This window comes from Zalophus californianus, chromosome 4 (genome assembly GCF_009762305.2).
Source record: "Zalophus californianus isolate mZalCal1 chromosome 4, mZalCal1.pri.v2, whole genome shotgun sequence".
In the NCBI taxonomy this organism is placed as follows: Eukaryota; Metazoa; Chordata; class Mammalia; order Carnivora; family Otariidae; genus Zalophus; species Zalophus californianus.
In genome coordinates this window covers 64485490-64508809 of record NC_045598.1, presented here as the reverse complement: position 1 = coordinate 64508809, position 23320 = coordinate 64485490, and the positions used below count along the sequence as shown (strand labels likewise).

Genomic DNA, 23320 nt, shown 5'->3' with positions numbered 1-23320 from the left:
TAGAATGCTTGTTGTGAGTTCCTTTTGGTTAGATTTTGGAGTTTTTTTACTAGTGTTAAAACAAAATTCTTTTCAAGGGGTTACTTTACCTTTTTGTCTTTTAAAAAAAGAGTAAGGACTATAATATTATGGAAATGGGTTGAATGTGAGAAGCTCTGGAAAGATGGTTATGTTTTCACTCAGTGTGTGCTGAGACACTAAATTAAACTGGGTTACAAAAAGAACACACACCATGGTTAAAGAAGGCGGCTATTATTAATGTCCAGATGTGAAAACTATACTTAGGCTGAAAATTTTATTCTTTTGGAGGAAAGTAAGCCCCCCCCTCACGTGTTTAAACAGATGGTTTTTGAAGATCACTGTATGCACTGACAATTATTATTGACTATTGGAAGAGATGATATAAATATTCTAAGATTAAATATTAATGCCTTATTTTTAGAATTTTTTCCAATTTTAAATCAAGGGGACATTATTTACTAGTCCTTCAATACGTTGTGAGGTACGAAAATCATACCTTGAATTTTTTTAATTGAAAAAAGTAATATATTTTAAATATAGAAATATGAGGGTTTTAAAATAATATATTGATTAAATATTACTGATGATGCTGATAAAATATATTGCATCAGAAAGAACAGGAAATGGACTTAACCTCTCACCCTGGAATTATTAGTTGGGAGAAGAGGGAATTGTTAACATTTGGGCATGTATTAAATGTTAAATGAATATGCCAGGAGTTCTACATGTAGCAAGACAGCAGCACTTGGTGGAAACTTGTGTTTTATAGAAATAATACCAGTTGGTTTTGGAGAGCCATTCAGGTCCATTCAAAAAGTCCCATAAAGTATGCTTTGCAAGAGGGCTGTGTGTGATACAATTCTGATCTAAACAATACACTAAATAAATCTTAAATGTATTTTCCAAGGTCAGAGATTTTGAGAATTTTGAGTGGCAAAGAGCATTATTTTCTGCTTGACTAAAGATGTGTTTATTTTGCATTTTTCAGCTCCAAGCATATAGTCCTCCTGGCTTTAAAATGCTCTAAAGGGCATAGTAGTAGTAATGTGTTGTCATTTTAATTGGTGGACTGGAAGAATGGGCAAGGGTGTCTTTTGCAAGTAGTCCTTCCATCTCCTATAAGGAAGTATTGCCTTTAAGAGGCAACATAGACTGACTTGTTAAAAGCATTGTATATTAAGTGGTATTTAGTAGGTCAGATGTATTTCCTGAGATATGTTCAAGTTATTTGGTAAGAATTGAGGGAACTTTGACACCTAAAACCACTGATCTAAGCTTTAGGCAGAGGAGGTTTTGATTGGTGTGGTATGCACTAATAATAATAGCAAATACTAATGAACTGCTTACTGTGTGCCAAGCAAGCATATGATAGCAGATTTAATTCTCACCACCTTAGGAGAAAGGTGTGTTGATTATCCTGTTTTCATATGAGGAGATCTAGCCAGAGAGCTTAAATAACTTGCTCAAGGTCATATAGTTAGTGAAGTTTAACCTAAACAGATTGCTCCAGAGGCACTACCCAATCTCTGGAGCAAGAATATTCCCTTTGTGTCAGGCGTCACTAAGGTGTTGCAGGTGGAAGTGTGCAGGGGTTGCTTTTCAGTCTTTTTTTCTCGTGTGGTGTGGCTCCTAGAGTTACAAACCTTAGCACAGAATAGAGAAGCAGATGTGTGGATGGGGGAAAAGCACTGAAATCGTCGGCCATGGTGAGTTAGAAAACCACACATACATAGAATTTACATAATTCTGATTTGACAGCAAACATGTGACCATGAGGCTTTAGGCAAAGTCTCCTGTCTAAGACAATTTGTTTCCATGCATGTTTGGTGCCTCTCACTTAACCTAATAGTATGCCTTATCCAGTTCTCCTTTTGTTTAAATTACATTACAGAACAGTTATATACTGAGATATGAAGAACTCTTTTTTTTTTTTTAAGAAAATAGTATATCACAGGTAGTAAGGATAAATACTGTTTTGTGAAATTCCTTTTTTAGTTGTAACTGTGGCATGCTATATAAACTGTATTTTTTTAATGTGGGTAACAGTTTGAAAGCCATTGCTCTAGGTGCACTGGAAGTCTCCAAATAACTAGTTCTTTTCTCACAAGGATTATGGAGGCATTGTCATTTTTAGGTTATTAAGTGTCTTTATTTCTTAACCTTATGAAAATACGCTTCTATTGATACGATCCCCCCCATGACTTTTTTTTTTTTTAAACTTCTCATGTAGCCGATTAAATGGGTTCTTGAGAGTGGTATCAAATTTAGCTCCATGAGGACAGAGACCATCCATGTCTGTCTGTATGCCTATGGCCTGCCTGGCTCTTAGTAGATTTTCAGTAAATATTTATTGGTAGTATGATCAGTGTTTCCATGAGTTACATTTTTTCTCCAGGAAGGTAGGAGAGAGAGACCACTTATGTCTGAATGTGTCTGTGAGTGCTCATGTGGGGCCCTCAGAGGGCCTGCCTCAGAGGATCTTTCCAGGGTTCTGAGAGGACTGAAGAATTGCATCCTATCTCTTCTGGAGGATGTGGTTCCACCTTGGGCGACTGAGAAGATTATACTTCTCTCTGGGTCCCCAGCTAGGCCATGTATCTGGATTCTCTGCCATGTTTTTAGAGTGAAAGGACACTAGAGTGGAAATTCTGGATGCCAGTCCCAATTGTGAGGCGCACTCAATAAATGTTGACTAAAAACCACCTTTTATTGAACAGTAGGAACTAGTAAATGATTTAGAGGTATTAACTTGTTTAATCCTCACAACTCTTCTATGAGGGTGCTTATTATTATGATCTCTACTGTACAGGGAAATAACGAAGTTTCAGAGGATTTAAACGTTAGCTCTCAAAAATTGTTATGTGTGGAACTGAGGATATAAAGCTTTGCCCTTTAATGGAGCTTATAGTCTAATGCAGCAGAATAGCGGTAAACAAGTACATATGAAATATTATGTAAGGTTAAGCAGAGATAAATGCTGTGAAGAAAAATAACGCTTAAAGAAAAATGATGGAAGAATGGGGATCCGCCTGTCAGTTTAGATGGAATAATCAAAGAATGTCTTGATGACGAGTGTAAATTTGAACAGAGACCTGGACGGAGTGAAGGAATTAGCTTGTGGATAACCTGGTGGAAGAGGCAGAAGGATAGCAACAAGGGTCCTGATGGAGCAAAGAGTTTGGCTTGTTTAGGCAACGTTAAGAGGGCCAGGTAGCTTGAGCCAAATGAGCAAGAGGAGAGTATAGTTGATGGGGTGATACGAAGTTACAGGGTCAGAGCAGGTGAGTCCTTGAATGTGGACCACTGTAAAGGAGTTTGGATCATGTTCTGATGTCTTATTTCCATACACACAAGGTCTTTTGCTAGGCAGACACCTCTGAGATCCTTTTCTGCTTTAAAATCCTGTGACTTTAAAGTAGTGATGTTACTTCAAGCCATCCACATCAGTAACATGTTTTAGCAATCTACTGCATCTCTAGACACTCTTCAGGGGCAAAGCCATTTACCCCTGCTGGTTGGTTGGTTGGTTTTTTTTTTTTTTTTTCAAGTGGGCAGCCAGCTACAGCCATAAAAGCCATGGCTGGCCCTGTCTGCTGCCCTGCCATCTCATTGCCCTTAACTCAACCTGTCAGAGCTGTGGTAGGCATGGACTGTGTTTGCCAGTATGTGGTATGTGTTTAAAGAATGTTAATCCCTACAAAGAGTCATTTTGTGTTTTTGGCATAGTGGTAATTTTCATCCTCTAACTCTCTCTCATTTGCTGGAATGCTCCTTGTGCCCCCTTATAGAGAGTGTGACAACTGGGGTAGTAATGAAGCATTTGACAACTGTGTGAGTTGTAGGAACATGCCCCTTTTTGTAATAGAGGCATAATTGTAACCAAAGAAGTTTAATTTTTTCTTTAGCAAACACTGACATTTCTGTTTTAAGAATGACTTCTAGAGCAAAAGGAAATACAAAAATTACCATGTATCATGAGTACACTGAGAATTCTCTCTGTAATAGCTCAAAACTGATCTATGACCAAAATTAAAACCATATGAGCATATCCTAAATTTCAACTATTACTGTGTTTGCTTTTAATTCTGTTTGGAATAAGGCTTCAAGTGCTTTCCAGAATGATGTGAGTTACAAATAAATAGAAAAAGAGTTTTGTTGTGTTCCATTTATTTTATTTGTACATATCCATTTCAAAAAAAAAATGACTTTAAAAATACAGTTCTGTCCCAGAATTGGATCCTTATCAGCACAACCACTGAAGGGAAAAAAAAAGTCATGCAAACTGAAACTATGGTCTTTTGTAGTGACTGAATGGAAGATGCAATTATTCTGGTAGAATATATAAGAAGCTCTGATTGGGCAACTGATAGCACAAGAGAGAACCCAAATTTCACTTGTTTGAAGCAAGGAAAACACAGTTTTACATATGGATATGATAAGGTTTGCACAGCCCTGTTGAAGGCCTGTATGAAACGAATGTAGCTCTGGGATTTGTTAAACATCATGTACTGACATGCCTCTCCTACCCACATCAGTTTGGTTACTGTTACTTTATTTCTTACTTGCTTAGCAGTAACAATAAGTAAATAGGTGATCATATGAAATCAAAACTGTAAGCTGACATTAGTCCAGTGAATGCAGTAACAAATCATCTCACGCTCTAAAGTTATGTTTGGTCATTGGTATTAATGTATCATTGCTGAAATGCACCACCAGGTATAAAAGAGATCAGGTTAGACAACTTATCCAGTTTGTTTTCTTAGCCATTATGACAGCAGTCCAAGTAGCCAGTTTCTGAAAAATGAATGGACACATGTCATTGGTGACTAGTCTGGGTTTTACTGTCTGGGGAAAGCTATATAATTTCACACTGTATTACCTCTTAACAAATTTAATCACATTTCTTATCAACAGTTGGAGTTGTCAGCCCAGTCTCTGTGGCTCTGAGCTACTGCTAGCGAATGAGACTTGAGGAAATAGCCACTAGAGGAGATGCCCAGGCCTGCCCCTCAGATGAAGGCCCTTCATCAGGCAACAGCATGTCAGTCCTGGGATGAGGAAGGGAAATGTGCTGCGGAGTTAGGGGCGCCAATCCCCTGCTTGACAGAGGGAGACCAGACAGACTGCCACGAGTCCTGGGGGCACCACCGGCGCACACCGGCACTCACTGCTACTTACACACCAGCAGCTCCGAGGCACGGCCGGGACCGCAGAGCAGTGTGCGTGCCGGGGGGCGGACAGCTGTGGGGAGCGGAGCAGAGGGTGGAGCATACGAAATACATCATGCATGATTTCCAGACACCTCTCAGGAAGGTCGACTTGGGCAGCAAACAGCAATGTTAGGATTGGGGCGGTGGCAGGGGCACTAAAGGTTTAACTTGAAACATACTGTGTTAAGGGATGAACCTTTTAATATTTTTCTGTCTCCACTCTCCTTAATGCACATGCTTTTTTGCTTTCAGAAAATAGAGTCAATAGCTGTGCAGAGTTGAAGAAAAACTTCCTCTGGCGTCCCCTCTGCATTTACCTATATTTAAAAGGGAAAAAAAGATAAAGTTAGTCTTTTTTTTTTTTTTTTTTTTAAGATCTTATTTAGAGAGAAAGCGCAAGAGCATAGGGAGAGGCAGGGGAGAGAGAGAATCTGAAACCAACTCTGCACCCACGACCCTGAGATCATGACCTGAGCCAAAATGAAGAGCTGGACGCCTAACTGACTGAGCCACTCAGGCGCCCCCAGAAAGTTAGTCTTAAGTATTTGTAGATAAGACTGTTTCTAATAATAAAAAATGAATTACCTGCTCATAACTTGTGCAAAATTTTAAAATAGGAGACCCCAAAACCACAGAGGAAAAGTGAGTAGTTGTTTAAAAACTAGGTTTGTCTACAATGAGATACCACCACACACCTATTTGAACGGCCAAAATCCAAAAAACCCACCAGATGCTGGTGAAAGTGTGGCACAATGGGAATGCTCATTCTTTGCTGATGGGCATGCAAAACGGTACAGCCACTTTGGAAGACACCTTGGCAATTTCTTACAAAATTAAACATTCTTAACCATATCATCCAGGAATTGTGCATCTTGCTATTTACCCAAAGGAGCTGAAAATTTATGTCCACACAAAAACTTGCACATAGATGTTTATAGGAGCTTTATTCATAATTGCCAAAACTTGGAAGCAACTAAGATTTCATTAGGTGAGTGGCTAAACTGTGGTATCCAGACAGTGGAATATTATTTAGCACTCAAACGAGTTACCAAGCCATCAAAAGACTTGGGGGGAACTTAAATTCATATTACTAAGTGAAAGAAGCCAATCTGAGAAGGCTAAATACCGTATGACATTATGAAAAAGGCAAAACTAGGGAGACAGTAAAAAGAGGAAAGAATGGGTGGAATAAAGAGGATTTTTATGATAGTGAAACTTAATGGCATATACAGGTCATCACATATTTGTCAAAATCCATTGAGTGCGAACACCAAGAGTGAACCCTAATGTACATTAATGTGGACTTTCGGTGCGAATGATGTAGGTTCGCACCGAAAAGGTAGGTAGGTTCATCGATTGTGACATACTACGCTTGTGTGGGATGTTGATCATGCGGGAGACTGTGTTGTGTTTGGGGACAAGGGTATAATGAGAATTCTGTACTTGATCAGTTTTGCTGTGATTTAAAACTCAAAATCTATTTAAAACAACAAAAACTAGGTGCCTTGAGGTGAAGTATCATTGAGGCTCATGGAAAGACGAGTTAAGACTTCTGAACATTTGGAGCAGGACAGGAATAGGGCACGGGGTGGGACCGCAGAGAAGAAAGCGAAAGCTGGGACCGCAGCTGGTCCCCTTGGACGTTGTTGGTGCACCACCGCGAGAGGCCTGTCCTGGAGGAAGCAGGGAGGGAGCTGATTCCTGGGCATGAAGGCACTACTACGTACCCTTCCTCTCTCAGAATTTCCTAACATTGTCCCAGCCACGGAGGAGTGTCCCACCACACCTGGGACAGCCACAGGAAGAGGAGGCCTGGTGACCCACCTAAGACTCGTGAGAGGGGTGGGCAGCGAGCCTGCTGAGATGTAACTTTTTCAGGCTTTATCTCCACACGTTCTCATTTGCTAGGGTTGGGCTGGGCCATCTAATCCGCATATTTAGCACATTCCCCAGATGATTTTGCTGTGGGTCATCTTGGACCACAGTCTGAAAAACACTGATTTCTTCCACTCTTGTCTACCTTCTTTGTGCAAAGTAGTTTCGATTTCACAACGCTAGGGACTTCACAGATCTGAAGGTAAAATAAATTCTCAAACCCTCTGCCAAAAAAACCCCCACCACATTTAAATATCCCAGAAAATAGATAACAACAATGTTGATAGAAGTGATGTTTGTAATAGCCCCAAACTGGAAAAACTGCAAAAGTCCATCAGCAATAGATGGATAAATAAATGGTGGCATAGTCACATGATGGAACAGTATAGTGATGGAAGAAATCCTACAGCTACAATCAGCAACAGGGGCTAATCTCTCAAAGCTGCAGTGAGAAGGAAGCAAGGCCCGGAAGAATATGCAGACAGTATGATTCAAGTTATGTAACATTCAAGAACAAGCAACGCTAAATTATGTCGGTTAGGGATCCATACGTGAGTGGTAAGTCATAAAGAGAAGCAAGAAGGTGCTTATCCTAAACTTCAGGAAAGCGGCCACTTCTTGGAGAGAGGAAGGAAGAAGTGACCTGGGGAGACCCAGGGAGCCGCCATTCCCTGCGACTTCTGGGCCCATGACGTGATTACACGGTATTCGTTTTATAATTCTTCAAACCATACACCCTGCTTTCGCAGTACCGTGTGTATGATGTATTTCACAATAAGGAAAAAATTAAAATTTTAAAAAATGTAAGCACCCCTCCCCCAGTAAATGTGTCCTACCCGATCCTTCCAGGAGAGTCAGAGGCTTTCCACCTGGGGGCAGAGACTTGGGCTTTGCCGCGTCTGTGTCCCTCACAGCACCTTGCCTCTTGCTTTTCCTCTCCTTCCTTTGCCTTTCAACCAACAAACATTTCCTGGGTGCTAACAATATATTACGTGCTGGAGATACCAAACTGAACCAGACAACAGGATCCTGCTCTCAAGGAGCCCCCAAGTCAAGGGCAGAGACAAAAACTCTTTAAAACAGGAATTGACACGGTTTGAGGTAAGTACAGGAGCACCTCCCAGGATGTTGGGAGGGCAGGGACACTTCCTGAGGAAAAGTTGTCATCATCTAAAACGATAAACTTCACCATTAATGAAGCGTAAGTGTTTTTATTTATTTTTAATTAAATTTTTTCCACTTCTGCCCATGCTTGCTAGCTCCCTTCTCTCTCTCTCATCCTCTCGCAAGCCCCCCCTTATCCCCTCCCTGACTCTCTCCCTCCTTCCCTCCAGTCCCTCCCCTCCTCCCTTGCTCCCTCATTCCATTCCCTGCTCCCCAACCTCCATGCTTTTAAACAGGGAATTCTGACAAGGATCTTGGAAGACAGATACGGTCGTCCCCATTTCACACATGACAAAACTGAGGCTCTGAAAGATGAATTAAATTTCCCAAGGTCGCACAGCTAAGTGTGTGGCAGGGACGTGGTCAAAACCCAGGTCTCTGACTCCAAAGTCCTTGCTCTTGTGACTAGGTGATATTACATCCACCAGTTCAGAATGGCTGCATGGTTGAATTTGGTTGGGGCAGCAAGGAGTGAAGCTGGAATGGTAAGCCTTTGTTGACCATAAAGAGGCCTATAGATTCTGTTTCATGAGAATACTGGGGAATTACACATAAGGGTTTTTAAAGTATGAGTTGATACAATCAATCACAGGTACATAAAAGTAGTTGATAAATATTTGCCTACTCAGAAAATTGCAAGAGGGCTGGAGTGTAAGGCAAAGAGCACTGTATCAGGAGCGATGATAACCCGGTACTATCTCCGGTGAGCTTCGGGACTCAGACCAGGCATTCATCCCCTTGGGGCCTCAGTTTCCTCCTCTGTTCTGTAAAGGGACTGATGTCAGACATGGTAACCTCCAGGTTTGGTGCCAGCTCTGATACTCTATGCTATTCCAAATCTCGGTTGACATTTTCATGGTGGTGAGGTGCCCATCAGTGGGCGTCAGGATTGTTCGTTGGGTGTTGACAGTCAAGCTGGGCCTACAGGACTAGATCTGCATTTGAAGATAATAAAGAATGAGAGCCTTCTCTGTGGAGAGACCAGCATGTGCAAAGGGATAGGGATCTAAAAGCACGTGGAGTTTTCAGGGAACAGTGGGTCATTTGTTGACGATCCAGCAAATTCTGCTTGACTTGGGGGAAGGAGAAGAGGAGGCTGGAAAAATAGCTCGGGATGAGATTTGCCTGTTGCCAGACATTTTCTATAAAAGCAATCACACGGTAAATGTGTTTTTTGGTGAATTTTTTACCCCTCTAAGCATGTTTTCAAGTTTCGCCCATATTTTAGTGGGTATCAATACTTCATTCCTTTTCCTTTTTATTGCCCCACAATGCCTTATTATCTTTAACCTGAATGTACAAGCCTTGGAATGAATGTCTGCCCTCCTAACATCCCTTTTTGGCAAACCTGCCACTGCCCTCTGCCCTGTGGAACCCGCCCTTGCTTTATCAAACCCTGGAAGGAGGGAAAGGGTGTTCACTCACTTCCCTGGCCCCTTCTCAGGTTCCCTCCCATGTAGTGGGGGTGGGTTAGAAGGTTTAGATCTGTGAAATGCCTTATTGTTTACACTGTCCATGACCGTATTAGTGGCAGATAGGTCAGGTCTCTGGTCCCCCTGCTCAGCGAATTCCCTCATGGAGAATATTCTAAGAGAACAGTTAAGTGACTTCGATATTTTCATATATTACTCTAACTCAAAGGAAATGGGAAAGAGCCAACTTACTGAGGGCATTTTAAGTTACAGGAACTATTCTCCGTGCTTACAACTTTAACACATTGAAACCAGCTAACAAGGTGCGAGTGTTGAACATCCTTAGCGAACAGATAAGAATCCTGGATCCTGATTGTTTTGTGTGAAGGGGACTTCCTCAGCAATCGTGCAAACTTGAAAATAAGACATCCTCCAAGGTTTTGCTCCATAATCAGTGCTTATGCTGTATTAGTTTATAGCAACTCTCTTTTCCCACGAAGAGTTAAAGTAAGCCTCACGACGTCCTTTTCCCAAAAGACCTCCAAGTCTGACTTGGCAGAGTCAGAATGTATGCGGTTTTAATGTATTTAATTGAAACCTAGGTAAGTGGATTTGCTTTTGACTTTAAGAACCTATCTTTTTGGGTCTGAGACTTGATATAAAATCCTGCAGAAAGTGCTCAGTATAGAAAATACTTTTTTTTTTTTTTTAAATAAAAACAGCTAAGAGCAAGTGAACAGGAAACACGATCGAATCTCTGAGTTTTCACCTGACTTCTCAAAGGAGAGCACTCAGGGATAATATTTCCCAGCAGTCAGCAGAACATGTCGCTCAATTAGGAGAGTAGTTACACTGCCTTAGGAAATGCCCATTTTGTCTATTCTTTCTCTCTAGTTCTGTGAATTTGCAAGCCATAAAACTGGGCTGGTTCAAACACTGTCCGGGGCTAGTTGCGTTTCTCCTGAATTTTCTCACGCTGTTACAAACATTGCTTGAGTTTTAGTTTTGTTTTTCATACCCTGGCGCCATGGGGCTTCTGGGACAAACCCAAGCTGCCACCGAGCGGTTTATGATTGTTGTGTGGGCCACCTTCTTCCTCTTTTAATCTTATCCTCCGTGGAGCCAGACGGAGCCCCGCCACCATGGGGACCCCCTCACTGCCAGACGAGGCTCGGCAAAACCCTTAATATGCAGCACCTGCGCGCTGTCTGGGGCCCAGCGTCCGCTGCAGTCTTCAAAAGTTAGGGTGATGTAAACGGCGCTTCTGGGGAGCCCTCCATTTCGCATATCCGGTCAGGCCACATAGTGCTCCTCATTCTCAAGGCCGTAGGAAGAAGGAGGGCTACGGAGGGAGGCCTTTGCTCTAGAGAGCCTTAAAGACAAGCATTAGCAACAATTTAAGAACTATTTATAATCTGCGTATGAATGGATTCTCTGCACGCAGGACTTTCCAAAGTCCGAGCGCGCGGTTTGTCCATTTAGAAAGTTACGTTTAAAATCTTTCCTTCTTTTTTCTTCTTCCTCCGAATTTTGTCTGGAGTTTATCTTTGAATGACAGCTCTGTTTTGTAGACATCAAAAAAATTCTAAGACCTCCCTGATCAGTCATTTTCCTGTTTAAAATACCAGCAGTTTTTAGGTTGAACTTTCTAGGATAGTCTAGAACTGTGTTATGCAAAGTGGGAGCCACAGGGGCCACCTGAACACTTGAAAGGTGGCTAGCACCGAGGAACTGAATCTTTAATACTATGTAATTAAAATCAATCTAGGGGCGCCTGGGTGGCTCAGTCGTTAGCGTCTGCCTTCAGCTCAGGTCATGGTCCCAGGGTCCTGGGATCGAGCCCTGCATCAGGCTTCCTGCTCCGCGAGGTGCCTGCTTCTCCCTCTCCCTCTGCCTGCCCTCCCCCTGCTTGTGCTCTCTGTCTCTGTCAAATAAATTAATAAAAACTTAAAAAAGTCAGAGACAGATGGAAGATTTATGCCTCATTTGTCAAGTGAGAGGGACAGAACCTTAGGGCTCCTTGAAGTCACCTGCCCCCTCGTGCACATTTCTTTTCCCTGGGCGGCAGGTGGGAGGGCTCTCCAAAGCCGGTTGGCTAGTGGCACTCAACCCGAGCAGGGCCAGCCTGAATCCGGGGAGGCTTCACACTCGGAACTGAGGTGCAAACTCCGCTGAAGGAGGGGCATTGATAGGAGAGGCCCAGCCATCGGGAACTGGGAAATCCCAGAGCTTTTCTGGGTTCAAAAAACTTCTCCGGCGCCAGGGAGAGAAAGGGAAGTGGACGCAAATGGGTTAAAAAAAGCCTCTGCTGAAAACAGCTCAACAATCTCTCCTAGGAGACACAAAAGCCTAAATTAGGGTGTTCCCATTGACTGCACAGTTGTTAGTAGTGGACAAAACAAACTAGAAAAAAATTGCCTGAAGAAACTATAGAACATCCGTATTAGAGAGTATTTCATAGCTATTAAAAAGAAAACATCACTGTGATGTGTACTGACTGCCGGGTGTTTCAGAGAAATGTGTACAGGATAGTAGGATTTTCATGACATCAGAAGCTTCCACCATGGCAGGGGGAGGGAGGTGTTTATACAGAGTAGATTGGTCAGGGGTCAGAGTGAGCAAGAGCAAGAGAATGTGAGAAACGAGACAGAGAAAGAAGGAGGAAGGAGAGGGTGGGGAGGAGAGGTGGAAAGATACATGGTAAACTGTTCACACTGGTTATTTGAGGGAAGTAAGGTTGGAGGGAGCATTGCTAGTTGTTTTATTATATATATATATACATATATATGTGTACATACGTAGATACTTTTATTCTTTGCTTATTATAGTAAGCCCTTATTACTTTGGTAATTAAAAAAAATTCTTTGAAATAAATCTAAACCTAGCCACCAACATGAACACTTGACAATTTTAACACAGCTGGGACCACGCAACCACCCACTAATGCTTTTTTCTCCTTAGCCTGTTTGATCTTCAGAGAATCTGAAGAGACACGCCCTCCCCCCCCCCCCCCCCCCACCTCCTGGGGCATGGGATCTGGCAAGCATCCGTTGATACAGCCTCTCCCAGTTTCCCACTAAAATGCCCATGGAGACCCAGAAAAAGGTGAATGGTTACAGGAATTCTGAAAACTTGGATTGCTACCTCTTACCAGTGGAATTAGATCCCATAATCTGCTCCTGACTTAGAAAATGACCAGAAAAGCAGGCATCTATCCTTCTGCTGTGTGGCCACGACTTTCAAAGGCAAGAGCTGTTCTCCCGGGATGCCTGGGTGGCTCCTTTGTTTAAGTGTCTGCCTTCGGCTCGGGTCATGATCGCAGGGTCCTGGGATCGAGTCCCGCAACGGGCTCCCTGCTCAGCCGGGAGCCTGCTTCTCCCTCTCCTTCTGCCTGCTTGTGCATTCTCTCCCTCGTTGTGACAAATAAATAAATAAAATCTTAAAAAAAAAAAAAAGAGCTGTCCTCCCAAAGCCCCACCAGGACGTCCTTTTCTAAATCTAATTTAAGACCATATTACCAAAAGAACGACTAAGGAGAGAGGGGGGAACACGTCCCAAACCAGAAGGACTGATCTGGTGCAGGAGGGGAAGCAGAAAGAGGCACAGGTCAAGTGCATCTCAGGGTGATGGTTGTCCCCGCTCAGCACGTCTCAGCCCCAAAATCCCATGTTAGATGTGAGCTTCCCAGATGCACCCCAGCCTGCCTTCCAGCATGAGATCCAAAAGGACCAGTCCTGAGTGCCACTGGTCCTCGAGTACACGTCAAGTGACATTAATGATCACCTGCACGTCTTGTGGGTCAGGAGATTCCCTTCCAATCCACCCCCAAATTGAAGGACGTAGCAGATTACAGTTTCCAAAGAGAGTTGAAACAGTATCTCCCACCCCACATACTTTTCTGAATATCACCTTGCTACTCACTCATCAAGAGATGAAATGGAACCCCCTTCCTCTTGAACCTGGGCTGGCCTTAGGGACATTCTTATAACCAGTAGGATGAGGTAGAAGTGACACTGTGTGATTTCTCAGGCTTGGCCAGAAGAAGCCTCGCAGCTCCTGCCTTGGTGTTTTGGAACACTCACTCACTGGAGGCTCTCCCTGGGGCCCTACCTTTGGGAACGCAGGAACCGTGCTGTGACAAGTGCAAGCCATTCCAGAGAGGCCACGTGTAGGTGCTCTGGTGGACAGTTCCAGCAAAGCCAGCCCCATTCAGGCTCTGGACATACGAATGAGGACCTGTCTCCGTAGTGGATACAGCAGCCCCCACCGTGGTAGCCTCCCGTTGCTGGAGTCATCCCAGCTGAGGCCCCAAACACCACGGAGCAAAGAGGCACCATGGCCACTGTGCTTCCTCAAACCCCTGAAGCAAGTAACAGCTGTTGATTCATGCCACTACCTTTTGGAGCGGTTTGTCACACAGCAATAGATCACCAGAATAGAGGATGAGTAAACTTAAGACAAACTGAGGCTTCTGGGGAAAACCACTCTAGAAACAGGCAAAGGGCACACATTCTCAGAGACTCAGAAGGAAAGAAGACCTCTGATAATCATATCCTAGAGGAACTAGAAAAATTTTAAATATAATTTTTTGAGTACTCAACAATAAATATTTATTGAGCACTTTTTTTTTTCTTGTGCCAGGCATCGTGCCCGGGGGAAAAGCTGCAAACAAGACAGACATCATGCTTCCCACTACAGAATTTACCTTCTCTTGGTAGCTGCAGACATGTAGAGAAGTCAGTATAATAAAGCATGACAAATACGAAGCTGGGGAAAGAAACAGGGCTCTACAAACACAGAGGAGGGGCAAAGAATGTATACTGTTGCTGGTTTAGACCGTAGGTAAGAAGCCGTGGATGTTGCGCTGTGAGAGCTGACAGTCATGCCATGAGAACAGGCGTGGTGAGAAGGCAACGGCGTGAGAAGAAAAAAGACTGAGCCGGGGGCAACGGAAAATGCACCTGAGCATTAAGCTCAATGTCGGTAGCTCGGGAGCAGGAACAATAGTGTGAAAAACTGAGTTGGGATTTTTCCTAGGAAGTCCAGAGCACAGAAGTGACCGTCACGGAGTGGGCTGTAGATCGAGAGCCCCACTCCCCAATGCAGACGTCACTGATGCATGTTGGTCTTGAGCCTCTGAGTGCGGCTACTCTGAGATGCGAGGTCCGCGTCAAATACGCACCGGCTTGCCAAGCTTTGATCAGATCGGGTCACCTGTTTTCTTTTGACTTTTTTAAAAGGTGGCTGCTAGAGAAACTTAAAATTACATATTGGGTCACATTTGTATTTCTTTTGGACAGCTAGCATAGAAGGAACAGAGATCTAAGAATTTCATGGTTTTTGAGGAATTTTGAGGAGAGACAAGGAACAGAAGGTCAGTAAAAGTAATCGAAGGATAATTACAGAAAACTCCCAACTTAAAAAAGGTGCCTATGCCAGTGCAAGGGTGTGAAGGCAGACTGAAATCTGGACACAAGTACTGAATGACACGGGGGGGGGGGGGGAAACAAAACCCCAGTATATTTAAAGATACCAGCTGAAAAAAGTTGACTTCCAAATCTGTCTCTGCCTTTTCCTCCACAACACTAAATGCTTGAGAACAGTGGAGCGACGTTTTCTGAATGCTGATTGAAAAATATTATGACTGGGCACCTGAGTGGCTCAGTCGGTTGAGGGTCTGCCTTTGCTCAGGTCATGATCTCAGGGTCCTGGGATCGAGCCCTGCATCGGGCTCCCTGCTCAGTGGTGCTTCTCCCTCTGCCTCTGCCCCTCCCCCTGCTCCTGCTCTCTCTCACTCTTGCTCTCTCTCAAATAAATAAAATCTTAAAAAGAAAGAAAAATATTATGACCTAAATGTTATATCCAGTGAAGCTGTCATTTGTGTGTAAAGCCTCTGTAGCAACATTGTCTGAGAGTCACAGAAAAACTGAACCAAAGAGTTATTTTAGCCAACTGAAAGAAAAATCAAAATTAAGACCTAAAGTACGGAGAATCCAAGGTATAAAGGTAATCCAGGCTTTTCCTTTACTTGTTTTAGATTCCGAACTTCTAAATCCAGTCGGCTAACGGTCGTCAAGGGTGAAGTTTGACCTTCCCGTGCCTTCTGCATCCCCTCCCTTCCGGCTGGTGCCAGGGACTGCCTTTCTCATTCTTTCTCCCTCAGTTCACAGGAAGTCTCCTACCGGGTTGGATGACTCCCCAGAACAACAATGGATGTTGCTCTATTTCAGGACTTACTAAAAATGGCTAAACTATTTATGAAGCTGGGACACTGCAGCAGAAGAACGGGTGAACAACACCCTAACTTTCTCCTCTGCAAAGGCAGAGAGAGTTGCCAAGGAACTTGATTTCCTACATCTGTGAAACGCATGTTTCCGGAGTCATTGGCCTCTCTCTCTCTCTCTCTTTTTTAATTGATTAAGGCTAATAAATAACCCAGGGACAGTTATCATCTGTCACCAAGCCCCTTTCATCTATGGCCCGGGGTGTTTCTGGGCTGATTATCACCCCGAGCAAAAAGTACGGAACAGGTGGAGAAAAACAAACGTAAGAAAATATATCAAAGTGTTCATTAGTGGTTTGGGGGGAAGATTCTTATCTCTATACTCTTACATTTTCTAGTTTGTGTCTTTTTTAAAAAGTAGTTGTTACATTTATACTTGGCAAAAAGAAGCTTGAAATATTAATTTATACAATTCTGTTTATGCCACTTGAGGTAGCTATTTCTGGGGGATAACCGCCTCCCCCAGCAAGCCCTTCTCTCCTGGGAATTCCTTATCACCCAACCCAATTCCCAGGGAAGAGTCCCAGGCAGCCATGTGTATATGGGCCAGGTTTTAAATCAAATGCTACCCCTTCAGACACTTTCCAAACACCCACCTAAAGATTTTATTTATTTATTTTTTTGATAGAGACACAGTGAAGAGAGGGAACACAAGCGGGGGGAGTGGGAGAGGGAGAAGCAGGCTTCCCACTGAGCAGGGAGCCCGATGCGGGGCTTGATCCCAGGACCCTGGGACCATGACCTGAGCCGAAGGCAGACGCTTAGCGACTGAGCCACCCAGGCGCCCCTCCAAACACCCGCCTAAAATACACCCTCCCTCCCCCCGCCAACAACTCATTCTGTTTTTATTCATAGAGATTATCCTATCAGCAATTATTTTACTTTCTTGTCCAACATTTTTCTCTTTTCAGTCTATTGTGTTTATTTCTGTGTCCCTAGGACCAAGAATAGTATCTGACGTATAGTCCGCACTCAACAAAATATCCACGGAACAAATGAAAAAGTCCCATGTGACCCCCACTTGCCTGGCCAGAGTTGACGGGACCAGGGAGAAGACCCTGAGGAAAGCAAGGCCAGTCAGAACATTTCTGTCTGGAATTTGGAAATGTTGTGGTAACACGTGGATGTGGAATTTGCAGGGTGGCCATATTCTGGCTTCTGGGCCAGAGAAGGAAAAATCTGGATGAGTGAGAGAAGAAGGCATGTGTGCAAAGCAAGAGGGACCTGGTCCCACAGCCTGCCTGGGCCTGCTGGGTTTCAGCTGTGGGTTGCATCACCTTAATAATGTTTTGTGTTTTGGGTTAGGCCAGCTGGAGTTGGTGCCTCTTACCTGCAACCGAGGAGCCCTAATCAGTCAATATACCTATGGTTACAGTCATGTTTTTAAAATACACAGCAACAAGATTTGGAAGAAATACTCCCGAATGTGTGCCTCTGAGTGACTTCATATGATAAGATTTCATAAGAGCCTAGCTTGCTATATTGTCTAAAATAAGTCCGTGTTACTTTTATGATTAAAAAATTATATATACATATATATATATATATATTTATTTATTTTCCCAATTCCCAAGAATCATAGTGATAGACCTGGAGGATTCCAGGAGGTCCTACTCTGTCCAACCATCTTAGTTGAGGGTGAAGAAGGGCGAGGTTAGGCAGTGAAATCCCTCATCCAGATTCACAGAGCTCCATCACACCACCGTGCCTCAGGCTTCCTGCTGCCCAGGACGGTATTTTCTCGGGGGGGTCTTTGGCTAGATGCTACGCTTTTTACCCTGAAATGCTACATTTCAGGTTGGTTTTTTTTTTTTTTTAAATAATGACTTCTCTCACTCAGAGGGAAAAAAGCTTCCTTTTAGGGGTTGGTCCCAGCGAGTTGGGTGTGGCTGTCATACTGCGCGTTGGGCAAGTCTCTGAGGCAGCTGTCCAGACTGGGTGAGACGGCAGCGCCACAGCTGAAGAAGGATGTCTGCCCCGAGCACAGCACAGGGGGAGAGCAGTGGGGGAAAGTTCTGTTCTGGCGCTTCCCCAGGTGTGGAGCAAAGCTGCCTTAATGAGAGAAGGGAAAGGGATGGGAAGTGGGGGGATCATTTGTCTCACATTCGTCTCTAGCCTGCGGTTTACATTATCAGAAGTTCTGTTTTGTATAATGCTGGCATCATAAGGGCATAAAGAGTGGCTGTATCAATTCCACTTTGCTTTTTTGTTAACTTTGTTTGAAACTTCACTGCACTTTTTTTTTTTTTTTTTTTTTTTTGGCTAGCTGGGGCCGCAAAGGACTGCCTGTCCCTAGGCAGGGGTGTTAGCTGATGGATTCATCCTCAGCGTACCTGGTCAACCCTGAGGCCTGAAGGAAGCGCTGGTGCAGGGCGGTCTACTTCTGGGCTGGACCATGACGTGGCTCGAATTCCTGAGGAAATCTCACCGAGCTGCTGGTTTGCTTGCATCTTGGAGCGCCTGCACCACTCCTACCTAGTTTTAAGAAAACTCCTGAAATGATCCAGGGACCCACCTGCATGGTACACAGCCCTGCCTGAGGGTCCATAAACCAACCAGACGGGGAGGAGGTGCTAACCATCCAAAGAGCATCACAGGGACGAGCCACAAACTGTCTCGGAGAATCTGGGGAGGGGGGAGATGAAGCTGTTGCAAGAAGATGGAGCCCAGGAGCACAGAGGCATTCCCCATCCCCCATGGAAAACAAGCCTGTCACTTGCCCCTGCTTCCCCTCCAGTCCCCACTTCTGTGGCCCAGCTGCTGGCAACCCCCACGGGGGCACCTGCAACGAGTCTCACCTCCCTGCGCCGCCCAGCACTCTGAGGGCCCCTGCTGTCCTTGGGCAAGGTTGGGGAGGGGGCGCATTCATCTGGTTTTTGGGCAGAGGTACTTCCTCTGAGAGGCCCTCTGCGGGTCCTGTGGGCTGGAGCCGCACCACTCTGGAGTCAGGGCTGGAGCGGTCTTAAATATTTGCTAAGTGGATCATAAACCGTGACCTCACCACGGACCCAGCTGCCAGCATCTCAAAATGCAGGGAAAGCTGACGAGATGAGTCAAATGGAACTGGAAACTTCATTTTCCACTAACTTAGATATTTCTAAGGAGGATTCCAGGACTCAGATTTATCTGAGAACTTGGTCCTGTATCCGTGTGCCAATCACCTGTGAGTGTAGAACTTAGGTTGGAATGAGACCAGAGGGAGATAAAAGGGATTTTCTGACTCTGCAAGTGGTTAAACTCTGAATGATTTAGGGATTTTTTTTTTCACCTCTACAAATCGAAAGTGGAAGAAATTCTCTTCTATCTGGACAATTTTCTTATGTGTTCCAGGCTGCACAAAGGGTAGAAATCACTAATCTTGTAAAGGCTTTTGCAACCCTGAATTCTTAAGACCCTGCTCTTACATAATGTACTTTCTTTTTTTGCTTGTGTTGAATGTAAGCGTTTGTTCTACGTGGCAGCCAAACGCTACACAAAGCACAGCATGTAGGTTTCCTCTTGCAGATCAGGTCCCATGAATTGCTAGGAGCCGCCTGGAGTGCTGTGTTAACAAGCACTCCGAGGGCCCCCAGAACGAGTGGTCAGCAATGTCTGCCACGGAAGGGAAGTGGGGGATGGGGGCTCTCATACCCCATATTTGACATCCCTGCGTTAAATCAAGGGGCACCTTTCAGACCTCTACACCCAGGGCTAAGTTCTTAGGATTCTGGAAAATGGAGCATTAACAGGTGTAGAAGATGAGAATTCATTATCAGTGGTTTCTGCCAAGGAACGGATGATGTAGCTGCCTCAGAGACAAGTTGGTTATTTACTAATTGATGCCTCCTCTGAACTCCCTGTGACCAGCAGAAAGTAGGGGTTCGCACTCTCTACTGTGCTTTGGCACCCAGCCTCCCCAGGAGTGGTCTCCTAGCCTTGCCTTCTCGGATCCATCCTCTGCAAGGTGGATGCACTGAGCGTTCTGTCTTAACTCCTGACTGTGTCTGCCCCCACCCATCCACCACAGGACAGTTACTTGCTTCTGCATAAGGTTCATCTTGATCTGGTCCATGCTTCCCTCTCCATCCCCATCTCTTGTTCCTCTTTTCCTTGGCACCTTATGTCCTAGCCAAGCCGAGTTCCCTGTTCCGCCTGACCTTTTTCACCTGGGGCTCCTTCTGTGTGGGGTGCCCTGCTCCCCTCCCATCACTCCCTCTTTGAGGCTCAGCTTAGTTGTCCTCCAGTGACCTTCCTCAATGCTCCTCCTTTCCCCTCAGGCTGGTTAAAGAGCCGCTGGAACTTGCTCTGTGCTCACGTTGTCCCCATACCGTGATCAGAGGCTTGTCTATCGCCCCTACTAAACCCTGAAGCTCTAGGAGGAAAGAACTGCATCTATGATCCATATCTAAACCACTAGGGCAATGGATAGCCCACAGGAGGGGCTTCATGCATGGTTAGAAGATGAGTGTTTGGAGGGGAACTGGGTAGTTTTCCCAAATTCATGAAATAAATGGTGATTCACCAGGGATTATCACTTGTGATTGTTAGGTTGACGCGACCCATTTCCCCACAGTCTCTTCACTGTGGCACCAAACTACCTGCTCTCCTGGCCCCGTCTGCTGCTTTTCTCAGTAATAGTTACCGTAGGAAATCCAAGTGCCAATTATGACCTGTGTAAAAGTCTAGAAATTCAAAGTCACTGAATCTTAGACCTAGAAGAGACCTTTTGGGTCATCCTGTTCAGCTGAGGTCTAGAAGGCAGAATCTATGTCTCGTCCATGTCTCCCTGCCGCCTCCTGCCCCCCACCCTCCCTCCCTCTATTTTGGAAAAAGGAGTTGTTTTCAGCAACTATAAGGGCATCTGTGAAAACTCTGTGACCAACTTTTTGTGGTCTATATGATGACAGATATTTAATTTTGATTTATACAAAGGTGAAACTGTGCAGCTGTGTGCAGCTCTAATTCCCAGAACCCTTGACCAAAATTTCCCGTTTTTTTCCACAAAAAAAAAAAAAAAAGAAAAAAAGAAAAGGTAGTTGGCTCATTTTGGAGGAGGGGAGCGAGATGTTTCACCTTACGTAGCTGTGTTTTTTTCTCATAGTACGCAATCGCAGGGATGGACGCTCGGTAGTAGGTTTCAAGGCGCTTGGCGATGGTGGCGGCGTCTTCCGCGCAAGGGCTGTTCTGGCTCCGCTGGAGAAGGCGGTTAGTCATGGTGTCTGCTGAGCAGTCCATGCAGATCACCAAGTGCGGGTCTCCAATCTGGGGGTGGGGGAGCACAACATGGTCAGAAATTCCACTCTGTGATGTTCTGGAAAGACCTCTAGTTCTTTCCTTTCCTGGCCTTCTGGTTCTTCTCAAGGTCCCCCAACTACACCATGGCAGAGTTGAGACTGGACTTCATGGCTCCTGTTTTCTAGGTTGGTGGTTTTCCATGTGCTGCCTTAGAGCTATCTCTTGCCCTCAGCTTTTCTCACCTCACAAAATGTAGGGATCATATAGTATGCTACCTACTGCAGTCACAATCTGTCCTCCATACTGAGGGGACATCTGTGTGTGTATGCGTATGGGTGTTTCCTCTGGAAAGCCTTCCCTGACCTACTGAGGCAGAGCTAATCACTTCCTTCTTTGTACCGGGTTGTATCCTACGAGCCCACTAGGAGCACGGTGTGCCTGTGTCTGTTTGATGCAGGGTCAGCAGAGCATAAGGGTTGAAGGCACAAAGGTTGGAGTTGGGCTGCTTAAGGTGTGGTGATGTTCTCTAAGGTGGTCTTCATCAATTCCTTGCCTTGGTGTACTTGAAGCTCTTCCTCCACTGAGACAAAGAGCTCAGAACTCTACCTCCTCGAAACTGAGCTGATCCATAGCCACTTGGACCAAAGGAATATAATGGAAATGATGCCATATGCTTTTAGACCATGAGAAATTTTGCAGTTTGGGCCTGATCAACTATCATCTAAGATGTCCAACCATTCTGACTGCTAAGCTGTGAGGAAGCCCAAGCTCGCCACTCAGAGAGGCCTTGCAAACAGAGATGCCTGGTTAGCTCTTGATTGTTTTAGACATCCCAGCCCTGGCTCCAGATATGTACCCTAGCCTTAGCCACTATCTGACTGTACAAAGTCAACTGTACAAAGGACCTCAAGTGAGAACCAGCCAGCCAAGCCCATCAAACCCCAGAGCCCTCTTAGAGAAAATAACAAATTGAAATTTTAAGCTATCTGACTCCGTCATTAACTGAAAGCATCAGTCAACTTCTCTGCACCCCAATTTCCTTTTTTTTTAAAGTAGTCTTCACGCCCAATGTGGGGCTTGAACTCACGACCCTGAAATTGAGTCACATGCTCTACTGACTGAGCCAGTCAGGTGCCCCTCATTTTCTCATTTGTACAATGAGGATGATCACAGATTGCTGTAAGGAGTAAGCAAAATTAAATAAAATAATGTAAGTATGTTGTTTGGCATATGGTACTTAATAAGTGTTAGCTATTAGGCTTATTTCTCCTATTAGGCTACAATCTCTTTGTGCAGGGTTATGAATGCTTGACTCCTGGTCCCAAGTCTTGCAGATAGTAGGTAGGTGATTAAGAAATGTTTCAGTGAATAAATGATGATGATATGATCAGCAGCAGGAATCTCCCAATCTTTCTCTGAAACGTTCTTTGGCTCCTAATGTCTCTGTGTCTGTGTCTCCCATACCACAACCACCAAGAAACTTGCTCCCTCTCGTCACCTTGCAGTGGTCAGGCTGTGAGTAAATGAAGGCTTGCCGCCCCACTGTGGAAAGTGCCTGGGAGGGATGGGAACAAAATTGGGGGGGAGGAGGACTTTTAGACACCACGGAACAGTAAGTTGCTAGTAAGGGTTGATCAAACATTTATCTACCCCCTCTACAGGATGTACTTGAAGGAACAGGGTGAGAAAACTCTCCAAAATCTAGAAACGTGAAACAAACCTCTGGATTATGTCATGCACTTTTTCTGCCTGTATTAATTGGAAAACAAAAATGAGCGTTTGAGCAGCGTGAAAGGCTGGGTGTAGAAGGAAATGACTCGTGTCTACCAGCAGAGGGCGAGCTTGGGAGGCAGCCTGGGGTTCGGTTAGAGTTCGGCTCCCTGGAGCAGTTTCCGGTGGGGTCTGCATGAGAAGATAAGGTGATTTTTCTAATTGTGGGAATTTGGGGGCCACTCCTGAAGACAGGAAAGATAATTCCAGGACTCATTCAGGGGCAAACAGAGATAATGGGTGTCTGAGCTGGAGCTGGCGTCAAAATAAGTGCAGAACTGAGCGGTAGTCTTGGCTTCCGCACGGATTCCCCAAGCGTGGCCCACAGACCAGTGGCACAGGCATCATCTGAGAGCGAGTGAGAAAGGCAG

General features: G+C 44.7%; 1 protein-coding gene across 3 annotated transcripts in view; it reads right to left on the bottom strand.

The window, feature by feature from the left end:
• Positions 1-4158: 4158 nt before the first annotated feature.
• Positions 4159-23320, bottom strand: part of AK5 (adenylate kinase 5) — a 233166-nt gene continuing 214004 nt past the window's right edge. For 2 of the 3 annotated variants that reach the window (XM_027584212.2, XM_027584192.2), the window contains exons 13-14: positions 21018-21206; positions 4159-5548 (exon numbers count right to left, since the gene is read on the bottom strand). In XM_027584212.2, the coding sequence (XP_027440013.1) occupies positions 5480-5548; positions 21018-21206 (258 nt within the window). In that variant the 3' untranslated portion in view covers positions 4159-5479. Of the gene's footprint in view, positions 5549-9184; positions 9206-21017; positions 21207-23320 lie in introns of those variants that run through there. The other variant, XM_027584202.2, reaches the window with a different exon arrangement.